This window comes from Geotrypetes seraphini, chromosome 2 (genome assembly GCF_902459505.1).
Source record: "Geotrypetes seraphini chromosome 2, aGeoSer1.1, whole genome shotgun sequence".
Lineage (NCBI taxonomy): Eukaryota > Metazoa > Chordata > Amphibia > Gymnophiona > Dermophiidae > Geotrypetes > Geotrypetes seraphini.
This window is the reverse complement of record NC_047085.1, coordinates 296,774,301-296,791,761: the sequence shown is the minus strand read 5'-3', so window position 1 is coordinate 296,791,761 and position 17,461 is coordinate 296,774,301. Positions and strand designations below refer to the sequence as shown.

Genomic DNA, 17,461 nt, shown 5'->3' with positions numbered 1-17,461 from the left:
GCAACCAATTCAAGTTCTCAAAAAGTGCTCTAAAGCAAATGCCACAGTTTTCCTCCACCCTTAAACTTGAACAAGCATTTCCATCAACAAGAACAATAAGTGAATGAGTCCACCGGCAACCAGAGAGAAAGATTCAACTGAATTTGCAAAACAAGAGATTTAGACCAACTAAAAAGGAACTACTAGCTATGGAACAAACATAGCATGAAACTGAAGTAGAACAAAACTTGAAACAGAAACTACTACAGAGATTAATTTTAATTTTAGCATAGGTTAATCATTAGGGTTGTGCAGAAAAACCTAAAGTTGGGAAAACTGTGCAAATTGAAGTTATTTGATTGTGCTTGATCAGAAAATGTTTTAAAATTTTTAAAGCCCATCCTGGGGTCCCTCAAAGTCACTGATTACATTAAGCTCTGTTTTTCTTAAAATTTGCTATTATTGGAGCAAATTTCTTGGTATTATAGCTATAACTTTTATGTCTTCAAACTCAGCTTTTACCTGGTGAGCCACAGCTGTTTCCTTTTAGTTGTGGGAGTTCCTACCATGAGAACTTAGTGTCCTAGCCATGTGAAGATGAAAATACCTGAGAAGATCATAGCTTAGCAGATCCCTAAGCTATCATATCAGATGTGAAAAAGATATTAGTGGAAGCTGCTGTGGCTCAAAGGGTAAAAGCCCTGTTCCCACCTTTCAGAGGTCATAGGTTCAAATCCCAGCACATATTTTAATTGTGACATTCTACCTTTCAGGTGTACCTTAATGATCTCACAATGAGGTCAGTATTGTGCAGCTGCATAACTCTATTTGCAATGAAGTAGAAGCCATGCTAAGGTCTGTATCAGTTTTTTCTGTTTTTAAGCTTTTGCAAATGAAGTTATGTATGCAATCTATATATTTTTTTCATGTGCTTTCAAGAATGAGCTGATTGGAGCACTTAATCAGAAAAAAGGGTAGCTTTTTAGCAAGAAACCTAAAACTATGTTTTTATGTGATGTGCTTCACTTAATGGATGCTTTCCTCCAATTAGCAAATAGCATTGCTGTTTGTCCACAAAAATAGAAGGTTATGCATGCAATATATCTGTTTTGATGAGCCTTGTTTATGTGGTGCTTTATTAAATGTATTTTGAGCTTAATAAAGCAAAAATAAATCCCAGAGAGCTATTTAGCAGATCGCATTAAGGACGTCTAAAGAGTGTCTAAGTTCCGTCCATAGAACTCAGATCTATTTGAAGCCCAAACTAAGCTCAAAAGTAGACCTGGTTTTCATTTGCCTACAATACAGGCATGATAAGGACGCCCTAGGTCGCTCTGCGTTATGTAAATGAATCAAAGGATGCCCATTTTGAATCATCACCCAAAACCACATCCATTCCACGCCCACACCTATTGAGTTAGGTGCGAGTTTTAAACATGGGTGTCCATGAAATTATGGCCGCATCTACAAAGTGGCATCCATGTTCTTTGGATGCCCAATTATCGCTCATTAAGGCTCTTAAATGGCTTATTTACTTAGTTTGGACACCTAAGTCACACTCAGTATTAGGCGTGATTTAGGTGCCCTTTATAGAATCAGGGCCTGAATGTCTTCTTGAGATAGTCAGGATAAGGCCTGTGGTGCTGTTCGACTCCTTGCAACAAGGTCTCACACTGCACTGGGTCTGTGTTGATGCCAATGGCAAAGTCAGTTATCAGTTTAACACCTCGTTTGGCTGTGTTGTTAGCCACCTTCACTGTATTGACAAACTGTTCAGCAGTATGGAAGTTTGGATCTTCAGACCACAAGTCCATTGGCTTTGACAACCATTCATTGGTAATAACAAGAGCGTGAAACAGGAAATGTGATTCAGGTCCAACCAATGATTGACAAAGCTCTCCAATGCTTCCCCCCTCTAGTGCAGAGGATGTAATAGGATTCAACCAATCACAGTAAGGAAAGGCTAAGCAACAAGGCCTGGAGATTAGGTGGAAGCTGGGCCCCAGCCCTGTATGGAGTTTTGTAGAGTGCTGTGTAACTAGTGAGTATTCTGAGGGAATGGGAGTGTTTGAAAGGTCTTCTGAAAACTGAGGGAAAGATCTGGAAGCAAATGCAAGAACTCTGGTTTGCCAGGGATTTTACGTTTTTGTGATATGTTGGGATTTAGAAAGTTGTTAAAAACCTAGTTATTTGTTCAGACATTTAAATGAAAATCAGTATTTTTTGGTATTTGGGATTATTTTATTTGGTTTATTTGATGAATGTGTTTATTTTAATGATTTTGGATGCTTTATTATAAGCTGTCTAGGTTTTAGGCAGTTAATTATTATTTAAAAAAAAAAAAAAAGAAAAGAAATCAATGATGGTGTGGTGGTGGGGACACTGCTTGTGAAGCTTTTCTCATACATAAAACTTTATAAATATCTATCCTGAATTACATCGTCCCTTTTGGCACTTCTAGTTTGTACCAAATGCAATGGAGGGTAAAAAGGACTTGTACAACTTCTGATGCAGAATTGCCAAGTTACCCAGCTGCAGGAGGGAGACTTTTTGGACAATCCAGTGGTTGAACTTACATTCCAATTCGATAGTCCATATTTGTTAGTATTATGTATTTGTAGCCCAAATGAAATCAACACTTCACTTACCATAACGTACCCGGTTAGGGTTACAGAAATTTAGGACTAGTTCAGAATCTCCCTCCTGGAACTGGGTGACTTGATAACTCTTCAGATATAATCATTAAGTCTCTCCATTTGAGACATGTGCTTGCAGGGTCCTCCTCCACAAAGTATTATTTCTACCATGCCCAGATAGGCTCTGCACTTCCCCTGCTACTTCTAAAGCAGTGAAATGTTGATTGGGGAGGGGAAGGAGGGGGCATGGGTGAGAAATGAAGTAAATTGGGGGGAGAGGGAGGTAGAAGGGGAAATTCTGGTAAGGGGGACAACAAAATATATGTTTGCCTAGGGCCCAATTTATTGCTAAACCAATGCTGAACAGAACATATTCACAAAGGTGGGGAAAATCCCCCAAACAAAGATGATTTAAGTCAATGCTCTTCAATGTAACAGCCCTGTCATTTTATTTATTTTTTCATTACTCTCTACATTTCTTCCCAAGCCTGTGACAAAAGTGGATAGTGAATGGGGGAGGGAGGATAGGAAAAATCCACATCCTTGAAGGACAAGATATTTAGAAAGAAATTTATTTATTTAGAAATGCCCACCTTCTTAAAAATACCTCCAATGAAAAGTTTGAAGGAGGCCTGGTCAATAGTGACACAGACCTGCACAGGAAGATATTTAGCAGCTTTCCTTCAACTCATCTGGATCCAAATTAGTGACCACTGATCTAAGTGAATCAGTAACAAAGTCGCGATCGCTGCCGGAAAGTTCAACTTCAGACATATCATACTCACATTTCACCTGCTCACACATTGTCCTAAAATGTCTGTCAGTGTTCATTTTAAAAATGTCAAATGCCAGTCAACTAACCTTTAAACATTACGGCAAGGTCCTTCAAGATATTTTCTGCTCTTCTGGCAAAATAAGCATTATTCCTTTCAAAGGTAAAGGCCAGAAGCAGGAATAAAGAATAAGAAAATGATTGGAAAGTAAATACTTACGTTCATTTGTCCATTGTTTTGGCTATTTATTGGTTTGTTGCGTTTGTAAATTGTAACTCACTCAGATTTGTAGATAATACGAGCTCTAAGTGATTATTTTTTATACTTATGCATTTACTTAAGCAATCACATAGCTTAAGCTTTTTTCCAAGGTTATCTAGATTCAGGTATGGGAGGTATTTTCCCTACTAATCCACGGTTTAAAAAATGGGAACACATTACCCCTTACTATCAGAAACTCCACTGGTTACCTGTAGAATCCAGAATCATCTTCAAGTTTGCTTGTATCTGTTACATCTGGCAGAGTTTGGGATGCTTCCAACTTACCTAATCTCCCAGTTCTTTCTCAACGGTTCGAACAAGAACAAACCTATTTAATTATCCCTCCCTGAAATCTTATCAATACAAAAAGTTTCTAAATAGAATGTTATCCTTCCAGGCAGCCAGGCTGAACACATGGCTTGGAAAACCCATACTTGAGGCCACTACATACGCAGACTTTAGAAAATCCCTGAAAACTCGATTGTTTAACAAATTCTAAACTCCCAACCCACCTCTTCCTCGCTACGGCACACCTCTCTACCTCGCCACTACCCCAACTCTAGATTTGAGACTAACTCTTACCCTCTCTCCCCTTGTATCCCATGTCCTGACAAAATGTATCTTTATCATAAACCACTTGTATGATTTGTATCCCACTTACTGACAAAATGTATCTTTATTGTAAACCACTTGTATCCCATGTACTGACAAAATGTATCTTTACTGTAAACCGCTTTGAACTTCACGGTATAGCGGTATATAAGAAATAAATTATTATTATTATTATTATTACTCCTAGTGGATTCACAATCTAAATCTATACCCGAGGCAATAGACCATTAATCGACTTGCTCAAGATCGCAAAGATCACTGGGCTTCCCTACTACTAAGGTTGCTTCTCTAAACATTAGGCTACACTTTCACTTGCATATGTACAGTAATTATGTTTTGGCGTTCCAATCATGCAGAATGGCCTACAGTGTTAATTTTTGAAACTTGGGAAATCTATACCTTTGTTTATGCATTAAGGTAGTCCCATTGTTTTCCATATTATCTGACTTTTCACTTATCCAACAACTAGTCAGTTCCATTTATGTCAGATAAGGGAGACTTTACTGTACTCCATACATACATGCTCTGATATCTCTCCATAAAAGATAGGGCCAAAATTTCTTCAGACACCCCCTCTTTAAAAAACATCTCACACAAACAAACACACACAATTATCTACCATTTCTATCCCGCTCTGCAGACTTTCTCTTCTAGAGCTTACTCCTCTATCCAAGTTGAGCCCAGTACACTGGGGTCCAGACTCTCAGGAGGCTCTTTGCCAGCCTATCTCAACTCAGTCAGGTTTTCAGCATATCTACAAGGAATTATTCAATGAGAGATCTGCAAACATTGCCTCTTTGGTATTCAGAACTCTTACGCATATTCATTGTCTGTATCCAGAAAACCCAACTATGTGGGTGTGCCCGGAGGACTGTCCTATGCTTACTCTTGACCTTGACTGATAATACCGACAATACAACTCATCTTTTCTTTTCCCTTAAGCTCTTATTCTTCTACTGTTCCCTCTAAATCTCCACTTTTCTAGGGAAGAGTCCCAGTTTCTCTAATCTTTCAGCATATGAAAGGTTTTCCATACCTTTTTATCAATCGTGTCGCTCTTTTTTGAACCCTCTCAAGTATCACCATATTCTTAAGGTACGGCGACCAATATTGGACGCAGTACTCCAGATGCGGGCGCACCATCGTCCGATACAACGGCAGGATAACTTCTTTCATTCTGGTTGTAATACCTTTCTTGATAGTATCTAGCATTTTATTCGTCTTCTTAGAGGCCGCTGCGCATTGTGCCGATGGCTTCATTGTCTTGTCCACTATTGCCCCAAAGTCCTTTTCTTGGGTACTTTCACCCATTACCAGCCCTCCCATCGTATAGCTGTACCTTGGGTTTCTGCTTCCTACATGCAAGACTTTACATTTCTCTACATTAAGTTTCATCTGCCATCTCGTTGCCCACTCTCCTAGTTTGTTCAGGTCCCTTTGTAAATCTTCGCAGTCCTCTTTAGTCCTAACTCCACTAAATAGTTTGGTGTCATCTACGAATTTTATTATTTCACACTTCGTCCCTGTTTCTAGATCATTTATAAATACATTGAACAGCAGCGGTCTGAGTTCTGACCCCTGCAGAACATCACTCGTGACCCTCCTCCAATCAGAGTAGTGGTCCTTCACTCCTACCCTTTGCTTTCTACCCTCCAACCAATTTTTGATCCATCTGTGTACATCTCCTTCCACCCCATGGTTCTTCAGTTTCCGTAGTAGGTGTTCATGGGGGTACCTTGTCAAAGGCTTTTTGGAAATCTAAGTATACAATGTCTATGGGGTCCTCTTTGTCCTTCCGTTTGCTTATTCCTTCGAAGAAGTGCAATAAGTTTGTTAGGCATGATCTTCCCTTGCAGAAGCCATGTTGACTTGGTTTCATCATCCTTTCTAGATGCTCATCGATGCTGTCTTTTATCAGCACTTCCGCCATCTTCCCCAGAACCGAAGTCAAACTCACCGGTCTGTAGTTCCCCGGGTCACCTCTCGACCCTTTTTAAAAGATAGGCGTAACATTAGCTATCTTCCAATCCTCTGGGATCACGCCTGTTTTCAGGGATATATTACAAATCTGCTGTAGTAGTACTGTACATGGTCGCAGTATGGCATCAAACAAAAAGCTATATTTCCACAAGCATTCCACTGGCAAATCTTAAACTTTACCAAAATTAATTTGAGTCACGTAAAATTCAGCATACAAAAAGTTTCATCAAAATCCTTGATGGTGACACTTTTTCTAAAATTAGACCACTTAATATGGAATGACACATTACACTTCTGCACTGTCCGTACCGGGCTCTGTGAATGACATCACCCACATGTGAGAATACGCTGCCTGCTTGTCCTCAGATAAAATTAATAAATCCTGCTCATCTCTAGTTCTGTCAAACACTCAGGGAAATGTCTGACATCAGTGCCTGGTAAAATGATGGAGATTATTATAAAGAACAAAATTACCAAACATATGGGGGGGTCCCTTTACTAAAGCTTAGTGCAACCTAAAGAAAATTTAAAAGCAGGTACTGTACATTATAGAGGTGGGCGTGATGTATAGATATACCCTCATCAGTTTCTCCCCATCCCCCATACCAATATACCTTTTGCCTAGAGATGCCACTGCTGTGAAGAAAGCACTAACCAATCAGGCCTGCAGGCCCTGCTAAAGAGCGCAAGCTGAAAGGCTGTTGAGGGAGAGAAAATAGAAAGCCTAAGACTAGACAGCAAAAAGAAATGAAAGGGGGAGGGGGTGAGGGCTCAGTGCAGTAACCTTCAGCATACAATGTTCAAATATAGGTACTTGCTAAAAATTTTTTTACTCCTGACACAGTAAACTAATGACAAGCAAATTACATCAGCATAAAAGCGTGGAATATGATGGGGGGGGGAACCTCAATGTGAATATCCGCCCAGTAGTTTGTGTGGTTTGCTGCTTTGGGAGTGAAGCGTTTCTCTTCCTGTTAATGTGTCAGAGGGGAATGCACTCACACATTGAAGGTGAGGGAAGTAAAAACATAAAAACTCAGCAGACTTCAACTCCCTCATCCCCTGAGCACCTTATCTATGGCATCTCTAGCTTACAATGCAATTTACCCCCAACACCATGGACCAATAAATTACCAGGTCTGGGAAGGCATCCAGCAGCAGCATCCTTATCTCATTGACATGTTGGTCTGGTGGTGCCTGACCCTTAGCTGTGCACTTTGATGCGCCACTAGACAATGTATGGCAGACTGATGACCCCCTATGGATTTTTCTATGCTAAATCTCTTATTGCATTGGGGCAAGGTTATCAGGGGAAATCAAAACTAAATCACCACGCTCAAAGATAATGTAACTTATTTCATCAGCCACTAAGTGAGCCAGTGACTGATCTTATAAAATGCGATGTCTGAAAGTTTCATGGTACCTGTGCTCAAAAACCCCATTGCTGTTTAAAGTAGTAATAATCCCCCAAGGACATTTTAGTGGTGGAAAATGCAAACACCACATTTTTATCTCCAAATAAATGCAGCTAGAACTACTGGACCCAGCCTAATTTTAAGCCAGTGTAAAACAGAGTGGCCAGCATTTCATGAACTGCCCCTGCATCAGTTCTCCGCACGCCTTTTGGTTCACTGCCATAAACAGTAGATAGGGGAGGAAAGAAGAATGTATTTTTATAATAAAAAGAAAAGGCTGCAGGGCACAACTATTAAATAAAAATAACTGCACCTTAATTTATGATACATCCAAACTGAGTAAATAAAACCAACTGAGAAAAACAACAATTTATTCAAGCATTGCAACCCAGTCCACCAACGCGCCTAGACACAGGGGAGCTGTACAGACTTATATATTAAGAAGTGTTCAAATCAAGGTTCAAGCAAAGGTAGGGATGAAAATGTCAGCTCTCTACGAGGCTTGAGAGTAACCATTTGCTCAGCCTGCCCGCATGGTAACAGTCTGCATCTCCAACCTTGTGAATAGGATAGAAATCTGTTATGAGTGGAATATACCTTCTAACATTTCTCATGAGTCTACCACTGCTAAGCACCTGTTCCACCAATGCACCATCACACAGAACACTAAATTAAATGTGTAAGGCGCCTCATCCGCCAGCTTACCATACAGTTCATGGCAAAGTGATTGTGCTGCGTCTGAAGTTCCATGGCGTGAGGGTGACTGGTGCCGATCTCTGTGTAGCTTGTCAAAAACAAGCCTTTGTTGTGTGTGATCCAGTCGAACATCTGCAGAAAACATAGATAATACAGGCTGAGTCCTGATGGTAGGAAGGCTAACCTAACTAGGGTGAAAACGTTTAGAATCAGTAACTTCTAAAACAAAGGTGAAGGGGGTACCTAATGCAGTGCTTTTCAAACTGATACTGGAACACCCCCTAGCCAATCTGGTTTTCAGGCCATCTCAAATATAAATAAAAGAGATATGCATACAGTGGAGACCAGCATACGCAAATGCTACACATATTTATTGTGGATATCCTGAAAAACAAGCTAACAATTGGGTACTCCAGAATCAATTTGAGAACCAATACTAACAATTCAGAGGCAAATAAATGGAGGGCTATCAATATAGTATTTGAACAAGTCATAAAACCAGAGATTCTCAACTCAGTCCTTGGTACACACGGTCAGGTGTTCAGGATATCCACAAAGAATAAGCTTGAGAAATTTGCATGCATTACCACTATTGTATGCACATTTATCTCATGCATATTCATTTTGGATATCTTAGCAAACATGACTGGCTTAAAACTGTGCCCTAAGGACTGGGTTGGGAACAAGCAATCCTCTTTCCTTTAGACAGGTGATAGAGGTCCTGAATAGTTGGGTAGTCACCCTCAAAACATGTGTTTTTGCAGAAGGCATCAATTATGTTATTTGGCTCCACCTCCTTGCTCAGTGGGCTCCACAGTAATCCCTCAGTTTGTAACAAAGCAATCAAATAGTACTAAATCACCAAACTGCACAGTAAGGAGGGAGTACGGGAAAACACCCCAACTATTGTTCTGTTCTGCTCTGTAAACAACATGCATAAATCACATGAATTTAAAAACATTCAAACTTAAAACAAGGTGGAACAAGCAAGTTACTTACCTGAGTGCAACCTGCACTAACAATTAAGGATTTGTTACCCATACTTGAACTGAAGAAACCTCCTCACTCTGCGACTGATAGGGAAATGAAAACATCTGTTAACCCAGACATTACTGAGGCAGAGAGTCAACACTCCTGTATTACTCTTCTCGACATCCCAAGCAGGCAAAACACACCAACAGACAGGCGGGCTTCAGGACCTCTACACCTGTCTAAATGAAAGAAGATTATCGATGTAAGAACCTAATCTTTCTTTCCTGTGCAATGGGTGTAGAGGTCCTGAACAACTGGGAAGTACCCAAGCAGTCCCAAGAGACCAGGGCAGGACAGATGATCTTGTTGTCAGAACTGAGGACTCAAAAGCTGAGTCCAGGCGACCTGATACATCAACTCTGTAAATCTTACAACTCCGCCCAAGACGACGTCACACCCTTACTGAAGTGCACCCTCAATGAGATCAGGGATTGTTTTCCACTCCTGATATATGCTGTGGATATGGGCAAGTGAGAAGCTGGCTCCCTCCACCAGCTCATGGTTGTCAAGACAAACAGGTGATTGGTCAGATGAAACTCACTGGCCACTTTGAGATATCTCAGAAGAATTCTCCTGACATCCAGCAATTGCAAAATTTTGTCTTCCTTCTTGGACCCCGTCAGACTGTAAGCTGGCAGATGAACTTCCTGATTAACATGAAAGGATGAAATGATCTTCAACAAGAATTATGGGACCGTACATATCAACACCCTCTACAAAATAAAGCCTGCAGCTCCAATATTCTTCTTGCTGAGGTGATAGCCACTAACAACACCTTCTTTACTGTAAGGTCCATGTAAGGGCTTGAACAGAACATGACAGAGGGCCTTGAGGACCAGGTTAAGATTCCATGGTGAAAGAGGGAGTCTCACCGGCAGCCACAGTTGCAATGCTCCCTTCAAAAATTTTGAAACATCTGGGTGAGCAGCTAGAGCAGTGTTTCTCAACTCAGTCCCTTGCCAGTCGGTTTTTCAGGATATCTACAATGAATATGCATAAACTTGATTTGCGTACACTGAATCCATTATTTGCAAATTTCTTTCAAGCATATTCATTGTGGATATCCTGAAAATCTGACTAGCAAAGGGGCTAGTTGAGAAACACTGGGCTAGTGGGACCTTATCAACTCACATTCAAAAGCAAGAGAGTTCCACTATCTCAACCTTAAGTGACGTGACTGCTAGGTCCTTCTCTAGGAAGCCCTGGAGAAACACTAAGATGAAAGCAACCAGCACCTGAAAAGGCTCCACATTTCTACTAATATACCATGTTTGAAACATTTTCCAAGCTTTTGTATAGGCAGTGACTGTCACCAGCTTCTTAGATATGAGAATTACAATAACTAACCTCCAAGTAGCCCTTAAAAAAAAAAGTTGCACACTCAACAGCCATACTGTAAGCCCAAAGTGTTCAAAATCCTCCAGTGCAATCGAACCCTGCAAAAAAAGTTGGATGAAAAAGGAAGCTTGAGGTTTCTGTCTCTCTTTAGACGCACTAGATCAGCATACCAGAGCCACCTTGGCTAATTCGGGGCTACGAAAATCATGAATCTTGGATGAGCTGCTATCTTCCAAATGACCCTGCCTATCAGAGACCAAGGAGAGCTGACACATGCCACTGCTTCACCACGTCGTCCACTTCTGCTCTTCCAGGTTCATATCATTGGCTGAAAAAACTACAGTCTTCCTGTTAGTTGCTATTGCCATCAGATCGAACGTCAGTTGCTCCCATCGGCGCACAATGCTTTCAAACACTCTCTGGGACAGAGACCACTCTCGGGTCCAGAGTTTGCCGGCTCAGGTAGTCGGCCTGAACATTATCTACTTCCACTACACAAGTGGCAGAGAGAGCTTGTAGGTGAACTACTGCCCACTGAAATAATGTGTGGGCTTTCAACCTTAAGGGAGCATTATTGGTGCCTTCCTGTCTGTTGCAGCATTGTCCAAAAAAACCTTGACCTTTTTTGCTTTCTAGAGTGTTCTGCAGCATCCGGAGTGCTAGCCGAATGACTCTGAGCTCCAGTCAATTGATTGACATTGGGAATCAGTTAAACATCAGCTAATGGATTTCAAATGGAGAATCTTGTAAGAGATTGTAGTCGGGTGGGAGGGTGGTGACATTGAGTCCTTACTTAACTATAAAGAACAGAGATGGATCTTTGATCTTCAAACTCTGGAACCTCACGGACTCAATGCTGAATTAGATTTGATGTCTTTGACCTGAATGTATGAATGAATTCCCCTCTGGGTTGAAGTCTATTCTCAGTCAATCATTTTACTCCACGTCCTTTATGACGTGGTATGGGCGGGGTATTCTTTTTAATTATGCACGCTGAGGACAGCGTTGATGCTCGCCATATTTAAAACTTCATTGATTTAAGTAAGTAAATGTTAGATATTATTTAGACATAATGGGTTACAGAGTAGGATTTTAATACTACACTTCTATTTGTTATAGTATTACCATGCCGTGAAGCAGTATTTTGCATACAAAACATGCATGTCGGCGTTGATGTTTTCTACCTGTTGGTATAAGCTAAAGGCTTTACCAGGACTTTACAGATAAGTCTGATTTAACTCTCCAATATAAGTTATTTAAATATTTAATACATATACTGTAGTTCACAATAAGATTTCCTGCATTAATTTATGAGCAGTGTGTAGAGCTTCATAAGTTTGGTATCTTGTGTACCTGGAGTGCCGCTTCTGATGGCTCTATATACAGTTGACTCCGCTTAAGTGAAAGGCCTCTGGACTGGACCACCACATGCGCTTGAATGGAGTGTGCGCTTAAGCAGAGTACCACTTTTTAGTAATGAAAAATTACAGTACGCTGTAGTCAAATGCAATAAAACTTTTATTCAGCAAAAAAACCACATGTAAAACAATTCTACACAGTTCAGTTTTAGAATCAAGCATATTTGATTATATGGTAGGAAAGGGTGGGAAGGGGGGGTGATAAGAGTTTATGTTTTGTACCAATGATGATTATTAAGTGATGTATTTATTGTTAATGTGTTTGAACATATGTCACACTTATTGTAAGTTTGAAAATGAATAAAGAATTAAAAAAAAAAAAAAGAATCAAGCATTGTTCTGTCTAAAGTAAAACATTGTAAACCTTTTTTTAAACCAACATTCTACTGAAATAATCAGTCATTATTTTCTGCACGCAGATTGCACGATTCAGGCTGTGTATCCGACTGCTGATGCTGTAAAACTGGCCATAGTGGTGACATCCATTTATCTCCAGATAACAACATAGTGTGTGTAGGGACTTCACCGCGTCTGAGAAGGAAACAATTTCTGCAGGTGTTTCATTAGTCGTGATGACTGCAACAGTATCCCCGTCATCATCAGACTCTTGGTTGTCTGCAGTGTCCTTTATGACTGCACAGATATCAGAATTAATGCTGTCAGATGATGTGGGCACATCGTTGTCAACGGCGACATACAGCTCAAACTCTTGTGGCAAGAGTCCAACTGGGAGTTAAATGGATGAAGTGCCAGCTTCAGTTGTCTCATCAGATGCGTGAAGCTCGCCCGTCAATAGCAATTTGAAATCATTGATGATGAGACTCGACTCCAAGCCTCCTGTAGCATGTGAAGAGAGTCGAACACCATCATTTTTCTCACGAGCTCAGTAGCTCGGGGGCTGGATTCTATGCTTGCATCAATCACTGCCATCACATATCTTAGGATGAGCAACCTGTAATGGCATTTGAAGTTGGCTATTATCCCCTGGTCCATCGGTTGGATCAAAGAAGTTGTGTTTGGTGGCAGAAACACGAGTTTGATGTTGGTTAGTCGTACATTACTGCTGTTACACAACATTACAATGTGCCTCCTACGCCTTCTCATCAGATTGTCAAGCTTCTGCAACCATTGTCAAGCTTCTGCAACCATCATTCATGTGTTTTTGTTGCTTTCATATTCAACAGGCAGGCGTTTAATGTTTTTGAAGCACCGAAGATTTCGATTCTATCCAATCACCAGTGGCTCAAGCTGTTCACTACTGTCCATATTGCAACTGAGTACCAATGTCAATCATTCCTTTGGCACCTTAAAGCCAACAGTTTCGCTGCATTTGAAAGCCAATGTTCCATCAGGAATGGCACGCCAGTAACAGGCCTGTCTCATCGGTGTTGAAAACGTTGCATGGTTTATATCCACCAATGACCGATGGCAATACTTCCATGATCCATCTTTCTGCACCAAACTCATCCGCGTCTTGTTTTTCGCCATGCTGCTTCTTAAATTTTATGTCGTTACAAACTTTCCACCTCTCTAGCCATCCATTTGTTGCTTTGAAGTCTTCTACACCCAGTTCTTCAGATAGCTGTGCTACTTTCTCCATCAGCAGAGGATCACTAATTAGCAGTTAACGACTTCTAGCTTCAGCAAACCATCGCAGCAACGCCTGTTCAACGTCTCAAGCCTTCTCAATTCTTTTTCGTTTTCTGGTAGGATTGCTGTTTTGCCAGTCTTTCAATATGGCTTGCTTTTTTTTGTAAATCCGAGAAATCTAGCAATAGAGACCTGACGCCTCGGAAAACTGGGACTGTTCACCCTCGAAAAGAGAAGACTGCGTGGGGATCTAATAGAGACTTTTAAAATATTAAAGGGATTTGATCAAATTGACCAGGAAGCAGCATTACTGACATTTTCAGATGTGACGCGGACAAGAGGTCATAGCTTAAAACTGAATGGCAGCAGGTTCAGGACAAATGTCAGGAAGTTCTGTTTCACACAAAGAGTGGTGGGTGCTTGGAATGCTCTCCCGGAGGAGGTCGTGGCAGAAAATACTGTGCTGGGTTTCAAACGCATGTTGGATGCACACCTTCTTGCAGATCATATTGAGGGATACGGGAAAACCGGGTCTCCAAAAAGGAGCACCTAAATGGGCCTCCGCGTGTGCGGATCGCCGGACTAGATGGACCTTGGTCTGATCCGGTGAAGGCGTTTCTTATGTTCTTATGACGCTCCCAGAGACAATGACTTTTGACCAAAGACTAAGGTTTTTCTCCACAAGACACCATAGTGCAGTTTTGAAAGTTCGAACACCTGGCCAGGCCTAGACTGCTGATCCGAAACACATGGTTCAACAACATGAGAACGTGATTGCTTTTAACCGGAATGAACGTAACGTCAATGCATAGAGGTGGGATCTATAACATCAGTGCGCATAAGCAGATTGTGTGCTTATCAGAATTGCAATTATCCAGAGTTTACATCCATTGACTTTTAATGTAAAAAAAAAAAAAAAAAGGACCATGGTGGTAGGCTGCAGATAACTTAAGTGTGCGCTTAACCAACATGCACTTAGGTGGAGTCGACAGTAATTGAAATATCTTCAATGGGATTGTGATGATTTGAATTGCAATATTTTTTTCTTTAGAAAACGGGATTTACAATATTATTGTTTTGGATTCACAAGTTGACATATTGGACACAACAAACCTTTAAACTTTTTTCAGCTGGTTTAGTTATGTGGATGAAAATACAAAGACATGTAGAAAATCTAATTAAGGATTCTGCTCAGCAGTATAGAGTTTTGATAAAGGCGACGTGCAAACTTGTCCATGATACAGCCTTCAGAGGCAATGAAGCATGAACCCTGCTAGGAAAATATTTTTAAGGGTTGATTTCACTAATATGGAATGATGGAACATCCCAGAGGCAATAGAGCATGAACCCTGGTAGGAAAATATTTTTTTATGGTTGATTCCACTAATAAGGAATGATGAGGAAGTTGTGGACTATCAAATCCTGGAGAAGAGAAAATTCTGTAAAGCGAATTCATTTTTCCTGGAGCAACCATGACAGATAAAGACATCTCCCAATTTTTGAAAATGATTTGTTTAAACAGTTCATGCAATGGCAATCTGAAGAGATCTTTGGAAGGTCCACTAACGTTCTATATACTGTATTGTGGAATCCAGGATTAAATGAGGCATCAGCCTCCACTGAAAAAGACAAGGCCTTGCATAATTGGTTAATATAAGTGGCAAAGGAGAATTCTTCAGGAGAAGACCTTCGTTTGGGAATAGCTGCACCAGCAGACTCAGGTTCAAAGAGGGAAAACGCACACTCTGAGTCAGAGTTCAAATGCAAGAAAACTTCTGGGGAAAAATGTCTAGAAGAAATTCTGTGATGTTTTCAGTACCGGTCCAATGAAGAGGCAGAAGTGGGTCGATGAAGTTCCTGATGTCTCTTCAAAAGAGGAGGTCGAGTAGAAGAGGAACTCCAATATCTTTGTCTGGAACGGCTCACAAAAGAAAAGGACTTATGGGTCGAAGTAATAGTTCTAAGTCTCGAAGGAGCGCATTGTTGAAAAGAAGTAGAACTTTGATGTGAAGAACCATGCCTGGAGAAAGACTGGTGTCGATAGAAAGAACCAGGACGCCTCAAAGAAGATCCCTGAGCCGTATTCCGGTGCTCCAAAGGATCGGTGTTATCAGTACCTTGATGCCTCGCAGTGGTATGAGCAGGATGGGCCGGTACCAAGGGAGTTGAGTGTGGGAGAGGCATGCAATGTGACCTAAAAACTGTGGCAATCTTCATTCCCAATCCTGGCTTCCCCCTCCCTCCACTCAGTCTGCAGAGCACATCTGGCTCTAGTTCCCTTCCCTATGCTGACATCTTCCGATCACCTAACACATTCTCCAAATAAAACTATTATTTCCCTCTAACCCCCACACTCTCTTTACCAGCCTCAATTCCATCTTCAAAATGGCCACCAGCTCACATACACAGTCAAGATCATAGCTGATTTCTCACAATCAACTCCACAAAATCAGCATAAATCTCAACAAGCCCTTTATTATCCCACTATCTCATTTTTCTTCTCCTGCCTCAAACCTTATCAATCTTCTCTCCATTGCTGAAATCAAAGAAGGTGGGGAACTATAGGCCAGCAAGTCTGACTTTTGTGGTAAGTAAATTAATGGAAATGCACTTAAAACAGAGAATAGTGAAGTTTCTTGAATCCAATGGATTACAGGACCCAGGCAACATAGTTTCACTAGAGGCAGGTTTTGTCAAACAAATCTGATCAATTTCTTTCACTGGGTGACCAGAAAATTGGCTAAGTGGAGAGTGCAAGATAAGCCCAGAAACAAAACTTCTTATGTTCTTATAGGTTTAGGACAAACGCTAGGAAGTTGTTTTTCACCCAGAGGGTGGTGGATACATGGAACGCGCTTCCGGAGGCTGTGATAGGCAGGAGCACGTTACAGGGCTTCAAAGAAGGTTTGGATAGGTTCCTGGAGGACAAGGGGATTGAGGGGTACAGATAGAAGTAGAGGTAGGTTATAAGGATAGGAGTAGAGGTAGGTTGAAGAAATAGTCAAGGGACCACTGCTCAGGCAATGGGCCTGATGGGCCGCCGCGGGAGCGGACCGCTGGTCTGACTCAGCGGAGGCAACTTCTTATGTTCTTAAAAGTTTTATCAGAGGACGTGGGACCCTATATATAAAGAAGTTTCTGGTGGTAAGAAGCAGAATGCCTTCAGTGCGGCAGTGCTACAAGCAAGTTCAGAGGATTGAGAAAGGCAGGCAGGCAGACAGACCTGAGAGTGAGCAGGGGCAAACTGCTGGGGAGGGAGGGCCATAATGGAGGATTGCTGGGGCTGCATGCAGCCCCTGGGCCATGTGTTGGAAACAACTGCACAGATCATTCTCAAGTTTATTAAAAATTTGATATACCGTTTAAAGAATTGGCTAAGCGGTGTACAAAAGAAGAATATAAAATCATCAGGGTGACATGACTAAGACATGAACAATGACACATTAGGAAGGAGAGGGGGAAAATACAAATTTCAATAGGATAGTGAGATAAAAAGGTCAAAACAATGGGAGGGATAAGCTCTTCCTTCATTGTTGTTCTTTGGTTGGAAAATTACAAATCATAGACATTCTTTTCAGGAAAGCTTTTTACCTGAACAAAAGCCTCTTTTGTGTTATCAACTTCTTTTCCAACTAAGATTCAGGGAACTCCCCTGTATCCCAGCATTCTCAAAGATAAAACATTCAGATGAGCACCTATGGTGGATGATATCACATAGATATCTGACTCAA

The 17,461-nt window shown here is 41.1% G+C and overlaps 1 protein-coding gene across 7 annotated transcripts in view; it reads right to left on the bottom strand.

Annotated features, from left to right (window-relative positions):
- Positions 1 to 17,461, bottom strand: part of TRIO (trio Rho guanine nucleotide exchange factor) — an 830,868-nt gene that overhangs the window by 487,214 nt on the left and 326,193 nt on the right. For all 7 annotated transcript variants that reach the window (XM_033929852.1, XM_033929845.1, XM_033929848.1 and 4 more), the window contains one exon: positions 8,362 to 8,484. In XM_033929852.1, coding sequence (XP_033785743.1) covers positions 8,362 to 8,484 — 123 coding nt within the window. The remainder of the gene's footprint in view (positions 1 to 8,361; positions 8,485 to 17,461) is intronic.